Source organism: Mastigoproctus giganteus, chromosome 8, assembly GCF_048544385.1.
Source record: "Mastigoproctus giganteus isolate SK-2022 chromosome 8, ASM4854438v1, whole genome shotgun sequence".
NCBI lineage: Eukaryota > Metazoa > Arthropoda > Arachnida > Uropygi > Thelyphonidae > Mastigoproctus > Mastigoproctus giganteus.
In genome coordinates this window covers 216,673,069-216,685,710 of record NC_143582.1, presented here as the reverse complement: position 1 = coordinate 216,685,710, position 12,642 = coordinate 216,673,069, and the positions used below count along the sequence as shown (strand labels likewise).

At 36.3% G+C, this 12,642-nt stretch overlaps 1 protein-coding gene across 1 annotated transcript in view; it reads left to right on the top strand.

Annotated features, from left to right (window-relative positions):
• The window catches only part of LOC150082286 (3'(2'),5'-bisphosphate nucleotidase 1), a 42,482-nt gene that overhangs the window by 11,661 nt on the left and 18,179 nt on the right, over positions 1-12,642 (top strand). The window contains exon 3 of the mRNA XM_090380104.1: positions 1,688-1,798. Within this exon, the coding sequence (XP_090236230.1) occupies positions 1,688-1,798 (111 nt within the window). The remainder of the gene's footprint in view (positions 1-1,687; positions 1,799-12,642) is intronic.

Here is a 12,642-nt window from a genome sequence, read left to right as displayed (position 1 = left end):
AGTCTACAACTTTAAGTATGCATTAGTACTTAGTGGGTTTACTACCAAAAGTGCAGTAAACTATCTAGACTTATATATATAAAAAAAGCCACACAGTATAAGTTTGTTTTTTCTTTAATTATTATTTTCAATGAATAATCATATAATCTTTCCCAAATTATACCAGTATTAGCTTTCACTTATTTACTCCCTCCCGAGATGCCTAGTTTTCAGTCTCTGTAATGCACACCCCTGTAGCCTTTCCTCATATGGACCTACCTTTTTATTCTCATCAAAAAAATTTGCTTATATTTGGACCATTTTAAGAAGCCCAATGTATTTCTTTAAATGCAACCTCTATATGTGAACGCCAAATTAGTTATGATCTCATCCTCAACTTGTATAACAGAACTATAACATCCTACCTAGATGCAAAGGTACAGTAACTCACTAATAAAATGTTCTGTGCCTTCTTGTCTGATTATATCAGATACGAAGGTTAGCAGGCAATGTATAAGTTATTCTCTGGTTATTATTTCCTAAATGTAGAACCTTGCATTTGGCAGCATTAAGATGGAACTTCCATATTTCTCACTACCCATGAATCCCCTCCAAATCATTCTGAAGAAAGTCAGCCCATCTTGCATCATTAACCACCATCCCTACCTTTATATTATTTGCACATTACAATACAATGTCAGAAATAAAAGTGGCATTAGTACCTTGAGGGACCCCACATTGGCACACTCTAAAACAGGAATTTATAATAACCGTCTTCCTCCTGTCTTTCAGTGTGCCTTAAGATATTGTCCATAATTCCAAGATACTCCAGCCTGCAGCAACCTTCTGTGTTGAACTGTGTAAAATGCTTTGCTAGAATCTAAGTATATATCAAAATTGTTTCTCTTGTATGACCATGTTATAGTAGTTTAATAGGTTAGCCAAACAAGATTTTCCATTTGCAAAGTCATGTTATCATACAATTACGATATACTTCTCAAGATGATTCTGTAATGTACTTTTCATAATAAACTCCAATACCTTCTTCACCACTGGGTTATACTGACTGAACTTTTTATAATGACTGTTATCTCCTCCTTGAGTTCCTCTCAAGGTGTGGCATTAAACTACATCAAAATAACTTCTGAAATCTTCTAATTCTGAAGTAACTGCTTTAATCTTCTAATTCTGAAATAACTCCTTTAATCTAATCTAAGCAGCACTGAAAATAGGAAAAGTTTTTCTTGTATTCTTATAAAATATTTGTTCCAGAAAGTGATTAATCGAGACATACTGATGGCAGTAAAAGGTAAAGTGCAGCCATTATCAACCCACTGCAGGATGGAAGCCTCCTCAACAATTCATACTGAGGGAAATGGACCATAATCTGCCATGCTGGTCCAGTGTGGGTTGGCAGATCGACCGTATTCAGCAGTCAGGGGTTTGAACCCCAGTCTACTCAAAGAGTGTGTGCTACTGCACTCTCACCCCTGACCACTTGGCTACGGAGGCAGTAGCATTCATAAACATTTAAAATTGAAATGTGTTATTCATAAAATACTGAAATTTCAGTTTCAATTCATGTTTTTATTTTATAAATCAGACAGATTATTTGTAAGCTTTTATAACTATTCTTGCATATGCAAACCTTCAGTAGGATTATATTTATTTATTTTAAATAATGCAACTTCTACTGTTCAATGTATAGGTGCTTGATCCACATGAGAAAGTGAATGAAGACACTTTGGTAACTTTAATGGACAAGGATGTTTTGTGTGAAAAGTGCCCTGATGAACTTCAGACAGTTGTAGAAGAAGATGTAAGATTTCACAAACCATTTTAATGTCTAATTTATATGATTAAGTACAATTATGTTTCTTTATTAAGATGAAAAAGGTAATAAAAATCATAGGTGCCAAGCATGCTAATGAATCACACAACGTACCATTACATTGCTATCATTTTGTAGGTAGATGATGTTTTCAGTGAAACCTATTTCGCATTGCATATTATTATCTCTGTCTTCCTCTGGTAAAATTACAGCAGATATTGTTATTGGGATGGAGGGGGGGATGCAGCTACTTTGGTCATAGTGCACCAGTTCGTGTGGCATGTTAGTTCATATAGCTTTTATTCTCTGTTGTCATACAAATATATTCAGAGACTAATTTGATGTTTTGTGAACTGAAAAACCCAGAATAACCCATGGGGTATAAAGGCCTCTTTCTAGGAGGTTCCAGTGTGCCATTAAAAACCAAATCAGTCAATCAGTCTTGGAGGTTATGAGTAAAATATGATAAATATTCTTGTTGACACCAACCAGACAGGAAATGTAGCTGAAAATTTTTAAAATAAAAAAATAAAGTTCACCCATATATGAAAAGAATCGCAGAAAAAGAAAGAAAACTAGTTTTAAAAAAAAACAGTTAAACTGTATGTTTCTTTGCAAGTTTAGGATTTCCAGAAAGGTAAAAAAAAATAGTGAATATAAGAAAATTTTTCAGAAGTAAACTCCAGCCTGTGAGATGATGTGTCTGTCTCCTTGGCTGGAAAAAGCTGTCACAAACTCAATTAAATTTTTTAAACTGAAATAAATTTAATAAAATGTAGGTTGCTTAATGAAGAATAAATGAAAATACTTTAAAAAAAGGAGAGAAGAGCAATTGACCACCAATATCTCATCTTTTCAAATGGAAGCTCCAAGGCACTCCAGTGGCCAAAGAACAAATGTAGTGTTTCAATAACCTCTCAACCGAAAAGGATCTGATTTGAGCAACTGTAGCCCTGACATTATACACATTATACAACCAATAAGCACACACAGTCACTCTGAGCAGTGAAGTATCGAAGCTATGTAAAAATGAAACAGAAAACGTGCAAACACAATATGGATATTCAAACAGTGCCTCTAATAAAAATAAAATATTTGACATTCACATTTGAAACATTACAGGTTACTCTATAATTACAAAATATCAATATATTAAAAATGAAATTAATTTTGGAGAAGAAACCAAGTGATATGTAATTTAAAATATGTTAAAAATAATGTGTAGAATAAAAGAAGCAAAGTAACTTAAAACAAGCAAAAGTGCAAGAATAACAAAGTCTGAAATAGTAAAGGCACGTGCATGCACTAATATAAAAATATATATAATCAAAATGGACCGGAAAGACTAAATATTATATTAGACTAGAGCAGCGTTTCCCAAACTTTTTAGTCACAGAACACTTTTCATCTTACAATATATTTACAGAACACTTACAAAACACAAGTTTAACAGGAGCCAAAGAACTGTTTGCTAATATTTTATTACATATGATGCACTGTGCATCAGGAGCATCTTTATTTCCAACACATGTAAAGCTGAAATTCAAATAACCTATACTTTTATCATACTTTCGTTTTGGTCTTTTATTAGTTGGTTCCTGTTTTTTCACTTCGGATTTTTGGCGAACAAAAGGCTGTGATTGTTCATCCTCACTTTGAAGTGTGACAATATTGTGTTTATTTTCATCGACCACAGTTGCAATACTAGAAGTACAGTAAACCCTCGCTATTCGTGGGGGTTACGTTCCTGAGAAATTCAGCGAATACCGAAAATGCGAATACTGAGTTATGGCTCCCATAGTAATAAAGGGGTTCCGTTCCAAAGTATGAAATATATAAGAAAAACTGGTCTAAAATTTTGTCTATGTATGTATTATTATGTACCTTCATAATATGACTATGTACACAGACAGTACATAGTGAAATGCAAGCATATGGCATCGAAATGAAAATAAGAAACAATTTAATATTAAATGTAATATTTATTAGAAATTTCAAACAAAGCTTTCAAACCAGCGCCTCTGCTAGCTAAAAAAACTTATCCCGCTAGTGCTATCACCAGTTTCGCTAAAGTGTTGATAAAGGAGTTTTGCCTTTTCACGAATGATGAGTTAACTTAATGGAATTTTATTTTGAGTTCGGTCTTCTATCCACAAATTTAAAGCTTTTTCCATTTTTTCTAATTTAACATCACGAGTTACAGAGCAAATTTTTGAAACAATTAGCGCGTTTTCACGGAAACTACGGTGGATTTTTTCTTCCGATTTCTTGATTGATCGTACCGTTGACTCATTGATTTTATAATGTTTTGCCACTGAGGAGACACTTTCACCATTAGAAATTTTATCTAATAACTCAATCTTATTCGCTAATGTCATCACCTTCTTTGATCTTTTCACATTTCCCTTGTTATTCGTAGCTATGTTTTTGTATGGGTTAGAAAGAACTTGTCCACAATAAAGCCACTTTCTTCCATTAACACACTCGAAAAAGTCTGTTTTACACTGCAAAACGGTAGATATATCACTTTTGTAAGTATATCAATTTACATAAATTGATAAATTTATTCACAGCGCTTTAAAATTCACATTTTTTTAGGTTTCATTTTATATTAAATCAGCGACCGCGAATACAGATACCGTGAATAGCGGGGGTTTACTGTACTTGCTTCTCCGACTAATTCCCAATACTATTAAATTATTATTATTTTTTTATTTATTATTATTTTTTTATTACTATTTTTATTTTTTTTTATAGGTCCTTGCCACTGAAATTTCAGGAAATTAGGTGGCAGGACCTGCCAGAGTAAAACTTAAAATTACTGGGTACCTGGTCTGCCTCCACGAGGCATAGTGTGGACAACATTGGGCCCCAGCAGGGGGTCTAGCGGCTAAATGGCCAGAAGAACAACGAAACACAACACTACACTTACAAAATCCATACACTTTTAAATCTCTGGCCTTCCCAGTGAACTGGTACACCTACAATGAAAGCAACGCGGAGATGGGGGAAACTCCTGGTGCCGTTAGACATGAACACACTATACACTGTATGTACTTGCTTCTCGTTTTAAAGTTCCTTTTTTCAATCACAAATCCATGGTCATTTATTTTAATGATAATATTTTGAAATGCTGATAATATTGGTTCATTTCCCTCTCTCCTTCAACCCGTGTACTCCAGGCTAAATCGCATATGAACGGCATATTAGATCACTACATTACTACTTTTTTCGTAGATGTCATTACTTCTACGCATACTTCTCTATGCAAAAGCCTGCCAAAATAAAGTTTTTTGTGGTCTATCTGATTATTAGTCTATGCCAGTATATTAATAGCAAAAAAAAATGTTAAAAATTATAATGATACAAAAATGGTGTACACTACAAATATGCAAAATTTATTTATTTTATTGTATTTTTCTAATTATTAATTACGATTTTTCATGGAACATTAGTGTCCCGTGGAACACAGTTTGGGAAATGCTGGACTAGAGAATACATGGGGAAATAGTAAAAGCTGAAGGCTGCAAAACATGCTAAGTTGAACAGTATGTGAAATGTTCAACTGTTGGTCTAAACCATTTGATTTAAACCCACTTGATTTTAAAAGAGATTAGATTTAGTTAAGATGAAATGTAAATATAAGCTTTTGCTGTTTTCCTGCACATTCTCTATTTTTGCTTAACTAGTGAAGGAAAGAATAACAGGAAAGGAGGGAAAATTCCAGAAACCAGCAGAACTGCTGTTTCACTGGTTTTTAGTATTTTCCCTTCTGCATTTTCTGTCTGGTCATTGTCAACAAGAGTATTTATTGACCTCATGAGGTAATTTTCTTATTCCTACTCTTCACCTGAGATTGGCTAACTACAGCTGGAGTGAAGGGTTTTAACAATTCATTTAGTCTCTGACTGAATTTGATCCAAGGCTCTATCACACAGGATATGAAAGCTAGCTACATCAAAGTATTTTTGTAATGTCCACAAGGCTTATCATCATCTAGTTTTGGAATATTCATTAGCCATTCACTGTTTAATATTTGCAACAAAGACCTAAAGTAATACTTAAAATAATACTGCTATATTAAGCAGTACACCCAATTCCACAAAGCCTAATCTGTTGAGGTGTTCAAAACAATCTACAAATAGATCAGCACTTATAAAAATTCCCTTTCAACTCACCCTGAGAATTTTCTACCAAAATGTCCGGAGTCTCCGAAATAAGCTTGAAACCCTCGAACAACTCTTGTTGTCCAACAGAATGGATGTAATCTGTCTATCAGAAACATGGCTTCAACCTGACCAGGAGTCAATAGCCTATGCTCCAGCCGCTGGATTTTCATTGTTCTTCACGTCAAGATCTCAATCTAGAGGCGGGGGTGTTGCCATCTTCATCAAAGATTCCAACATGAAATTTGTGCACGTCACATCTAGCAACTCCTTATTTTATGAAGTAATACTTGTGACTGTGAAGTTTAATGCCTGTTTAATCGATTTAACGGCAATCTACATACCCCCAGCTCCAGATACTGCAACAGTTGACGATGCTACCGGCTGGATAATGAGTAAGTTACACCCTTCTGCTACGGACATACTCTGCGGCGATTTTAATCTTCCACCCCACCTGAGCCCTCTCTTTCTACGACTAATGAACAATCTCTCTCCATTAAAGTTGACGATTATCAATGAGGCGCCAATCGCCTTGACTTGATTCTATGTTCTGGAATTTGCAGAGTCGACATTCCACCAGAAACGTCCTTCAATTCAGATCACGACCCAGTTGCATTACTTCTTGTTCTGCCTATGCCCAACTTCAATTACCATAATACTATTGAAAAGAAAATCATATTCTCTCCGAATTTTCTGGATCCAAAAAAGTGCCTCGAGGCAGCGCAGTCTATTCCATGGCATGTGCTTGATGGATGTGACCCAATCCTCGCAGTTGATCTAATCACTAGATGGATAAATACAGTCACCCTCTATGCGTCAGTTAAAACCGTACACATTTCTCCAAGAACTAGAGCTTGGTGGACCAAAGATCTAGCGTGCAGTTTCCACAACAAACAGTACCTTCACAGGCAGTGGAAAATCTCTGGCACAACCCAAGATCGAATCCTATACTCCAGAGCAAGAGCTATGTTCAACAGACTCAAGGCATTGGCATTAAAGAGATACACTGATGCTACCTTGTCTAAAGGAAAAGCGCCATGCTCATCAAGACACAGTCACATTAATTCAAATCTTGATCTAGATAACTGGATGGACTACATTTCAAGATTCAATACCAATTCCACCTCTGCTGAAATTCCTCTCCAAAACTCCCAATTTGCTCCTACTGATGACCTTTCCATAATTTCCATCACAAGACAGCAACTGATATATGCTATTAACTCCCTGCGACCATCTAGTACCGCAGGCCGTGATAAGATACCTCATTTCATAATTAAATGCCTTAGCCCCTATATCCTAGATGCATTACTCTCAATCTACAACTCTATTCTTTCCACACGAGTTTTCCCTGCTCAGTGGAATGAATACTCTGTGAGGCCACTGCCTAAGGTCAAAGCACCAACAAGCCTAAAAGATTTCAGACCAATTTCAACTTCTTCCACCCTCCTCAAACTTCTAGAAAAGGTACTCCTTCCAGCATTAAACAAACAGCTGATGCCACAGAAGCCGAAACAGTTCCATTTCGCAGTCGAAAATAGATCCACCATAACAAACCTCATGGCCGCACAGACATCAATTCTTCAAGCCTTCGAAACTAAATCTGAATTAGCTATAGTGTACGCTGACATTGAAGCTGCTTTTGACAGCCTAGACGTCACAGACCTTCTCAGACTCCTGCAATTCTTCTTCAGGATTAATGGAGACCTACTAGCTTTCCTCACCGCCTTATTGAAGAATAGAAGTGTCCACCTCACTTTGAAGAAAACCCACTTTACAAGAAAAATTAATGCAGGAGTCCCACAAGGTGCTGTCCTGTCTGGCCTTCTCTTCTCAGCGATTCTGATTCCTTTCATGAGTCATCGTGATGATGCTCTAATATATGCCGACGATATAAAGTTTCTTACCCACCGTCTGCAGACCCAATGGAAATTACGTCTTCCATCACAGAGAACTTGACCACTCTTTCAACTTACTTGAAGATGTTTGGATTAAACCTTAACCCGTCAAAATCTGCAATAATGACTTACTCATTGAAACAGCAACCAACAATAATTCAACCTTCAGTTTTAGGTACTCTAATTCCAGTGGTTACCTGCCATAAAGATCTCGGGGTCTATTTTGATCCGAAGCTGAAATTTAATGATCACACAGAATACCTCCGGAAGCGTTTTAACACCCTACGCTGGAAAGCGAAACAACACTTACTTCATTCCAACGATGCCGCAACCACTACCAGATATCTTCAAGCCACTGTTTATCCAGCTATTTTATACACTGCTGAAATTTGGGCATCTGCGTCGCCTTCACTTCAAAAACCGGTGTTCTCGTGTGAATACTGGACCCTGAAATGGGCCACAAATAAACATCGTCGACCCCCTCAATTGAGAACAACTGACATGGCTGAGCAGCTAAATGTACCCAGGCTCCCGAGGTTAATTGACAGCAGGCGTTTAATGACTTCAGTAAAAATGTACACAGGAGTAATAAACGCCCCAAACATCTGGGATTTCTGTCAGTGGCACAATCCTACGCCATCCTTGAGGTCAGAGCCCACACTAATCCTGAAATACAACCGGTTGAAACTGTGTAGTCGGTTCCTACCTGCCCAGGCACTCCCCAAAATTCAGGCACTGCTCCATCTTGGAGTCGACCTTCAGAAATTAGCTACCGACTACAAATACCGTCACATGCTCCTCAAGTGGATTCCATCTGTGGAACTGGGACAATTTCCTCCATATGACATTTAGTCCTCATTTTTCATTATTATAATTTACATGTTTGTAACTCATAATTTCCATGTAACGGGTTTTTTTTTTTTTTTTTTTTGCCAATTAATTTAATTTATAATTTCATTTATAATGTAAAACTCCTGGCCATGTCGCCGTATTGAGTATTATTGTCTCTAGTACATGTCCTGTACTTATTAGCAATAAAGAATATATATAATGAAAATGTGTTATTATATGCATAGAGCTTGTTTGTTTGTTATTTGGTTTTTAGGAGCATTAGCAACTAAGGCCATATTGCTCCGGGGATGTGCGGTGGTCATTCCCTGACCTTTCCGCATCCTCCATATTTGGTGGTCATGGGCTCGAACCCCGGTCTAATCAAGAAGCGTGTGCTATGCACTGCTGCTCCTGCCCACCTGGCTACGGAGGCGCCATCATAGAGCTTGGTCCACTGTTTGTTACAAGAGAGTTTTGTCCTAGATTATACTCAACACATTCTTAATATACTATAATTACAGTTTCACTTCCCTGGTAAGTTTCCTGAATTTTGAAGGTCTGTCATGTGCCAAGAAAATGTGTTGAACACTGAATTAGATGGTGCTCACTCTCTGTGGCAGATCTCATTAAGGTATTGTATGTCTTTGTGAATCAGTTTTGTCTTCAATCTTTCAAGATTCATGCTTCAACCTTCCAAGGTGCGAACCACAGTCTTAATATGATAGTTCAAGCCAAGAGGATCATTTTTCTGAAACACGAAAGAGAGCTTGTAGTTTTCCAAAATTCTGTTAAGGAACTAGTGGACAGGAATATTGCAGCTGCTGCTTCTCTTTTCTAGTTTTCTATAACTTTAAGAGGAAGAGCTACACTTTCAGTCCATTACTGTTATACTAAGAAGACCTGTTTTAATAGAAACTTAGTAAACATAATGAAGATACTACAATTTCTGAACTTCTAAGTTTGTAAGATAATAGATACAATTCAACTCAACTTCAGAGTGAATAATCAATGTTTTATCAATGTTGCAAGACTATAATGATCCTAAAATTGAAGGAAAAAATTCCCAAAGACCTCTTTTCATGCAGATGGCACTCCAGGACGTTATTCCCTTGAAGGAAGGAAATTTCTAAATGAAAAATCACTGAACAGATAGATCAGTCATCATGGCCCTATCGAGTAGCCACCCAAGTCACCAGAGTTAACCTCTATAAATTTTTTTCGGTATATCTTTTAAAAGAGCAAGTCTATTCTATACCTCATACCCTAGAGAACCTAGAATTCATCATAATTGATGGTGTTATGTTTTAAATTTGCAAAAAAAAAAGTTAATATAAATCTCTCCAGTGTAGGCTTATACTATGCAATGTGTCTACTTCTATTCTAATCATGTGTAATGTTTCTTTCAGTGCAATCGGGTATTTTCCAGAAGAGCCTATTTTTCCAAGTGCACTTTTTCTAGTCAAACTTTTAAACTTGATTCCCCTGTTTTCCATATGTTATTTACCAGTTCAGGTTAATTTTTTTGCTTTATGTTCAGGAAATACAGTGAAGTGAAGTAGACAACTTCTTATCTTAAAAAAAGTAAGTGTATTGAGAAATCATTAAAAAAAAAAAATACATGCAAGGTCAAAATATATGCATCAAGCTTAGGAAATCAGCTGCACAGGTTAGAAGCCGACCGGGCTAGCCAGGTGGGTAAAGTGCCTGCCTGGCAACCCTGGCGCGCCTCCGTAGCCAGGTGGGAAGGAGCAGCAGCGCGTAGCACACGCTTCTTGATTAAATCGGGATTCGAGCCCGTCACCACCAAATACGGAGGATGTGGAAAGGTCAGGGAATGACCACTGCATATTCCCAGAGCAATATGGCCTTATTTGCTAATGCTCCTAAAAACCAAATAACAAACAAACAAACAAATAGCCTGGCAACCCAAAGGTCGCGGGTTCATATCCCGCCAAGGGCTTGGATCAGAGTAGTGCAAAAACCTTTGGAGGTGCATTATGGCCACAGAAGCCGATGCGCCAACAACTAACAAAAAAAAAAAAAAAAAAACAGGTTAGAACGATTACTTCTGCTGGTTTTATCTTTCTGATCAAAACAATATAGACATAGAGGTTAACAGAAATATCTGTTAACACATGTATTAAAATCATATTAGAAATCAGGTGGTCGATGACTTTCATCAACCGGTGAAATACCACCACTTTGCTTATTGGAGGCTTGAAGTGGTGAAACCCATGTTTAGTCTCTAGAGCAAAGTTTCCGGCATCCCCCTCCCCCCATACTTCTCCTTCAACTCATGCACGGTACTGTGTACTATAGGTTTTGATACCTTTCGTGTTTGGGGTTTTCATAAAAAAAAAAAAAAAAAAAAAAATATTAGAAATATAAAAATTGCCAGAAATATGGATTTGTCTAAGATTATCCTCTAAATTAAACCACCTGTTGAAACAACTAAAGTATCATATCTTAGTCTTTTGTCTTGTACAGACCCAATTATTTATGTTCCAAAATAGAATCATTAACAATGCATTGTTAACAGATAACTAATGTTTATTGAAGTGTGTTCCTTTATTAATCTATTGAAAGTTTTCATGCAATAATGCAAAGTTATAGTTTTCCAGATGTACAAATGATTTTTTGCATGCAACTTATTGCAACAACTTATTTCGCTACTGTCAGCCTATTTTTATTGCTTTTGCTAGTTGCTCAAACATTTGTAGAATTCTCTTCCAACCACTATCTGTGTTGTGCTGCTGTAATCAACCTCTCTCTCCAGCTCTCCTCTCGCAACATGAGATTGTTTATGTAGTGTTAAGTGCCGCTTTTGTGAGAAACAGCGTAGCTGCATGACAGGGAATTAAATATTATCTGATTCCATTTACATTATTAATATAATTTAACAAGATAAATATTATATTTTTGCAGTATTAATAGAAAATATTAAGCAAGTAATTAATAAATAGTGCAAGTTTTTAGGCTTACATACACATTCTGTTAGATGTAACCACTTTGACTTTGCACAAGAAATGTACCAGCCTTCCTTTCCAAGTTACAACCCCTTTTATGTGTTTGAAAAGTGATTGATGAAAATGCTTTCAGTGGGTATGTCCTTTCACCATGTTTAAACAGTTTCTGTGACATTGTACAGGGCAGTTGTTAAATTGATGGCTCAAACTTGGCAACACAATCTGCATTAACATGACAATGACTGCCACACACATTTAAAAATCCCAGGTTCTGAATTGAATTATTGGCATTCTGTTTGGGGTGAGGTCGTGCTCATATTCTACAGATTTTTCATAGGCCAGAGTCTTGGGGTATCTCGACAAAATAAATCCAGGAGATTCAGGTCAGGGAACTGTGCTGGCAATGACAGAGGACCACCATTTCTCCTGAAAAATCACAATGGTTATGTGCCATCATGCTGAAATTAGTGGCATCAATATGCTGGATCTGCATGTTTTGACAGATGCTTGGAAGGACAGCTTTCATTAATTCAGGCAGGGTTTGATTGCAGTTTTTAGATTTTTTTTAAATGCACTTTTGCCCATCACTTTGAAAACGCACATAGAACTATCCTAATAATTTTGTTCATGTAATTTAGAACACTTTCTACATATAATTTACATAAACTTTAATTTTCTTTAGCAAGACTAAAGGATGGAGCTGCAAAACATTGCACAGGGTTATTAATTACAAACTTCCAAGATTCTTTAAGAATTAGCAAAACTGACTGTTTTAAATTAAAAAGGGGAAGATATTTTTCCCTTACCTCCCTCTTTTTATGATCGCATGTCAAAATACAGTCAAAAAATGGTTTGGACACCTTTACCAATATTCGACAGTTTGTCTTTTCAGTTGACTTAAGCTGTTTTGTGGTGACAGAAATAAAGCTGTTGTTAATATATTATTTAATATCATGGATTAAAATTTTTGCTCC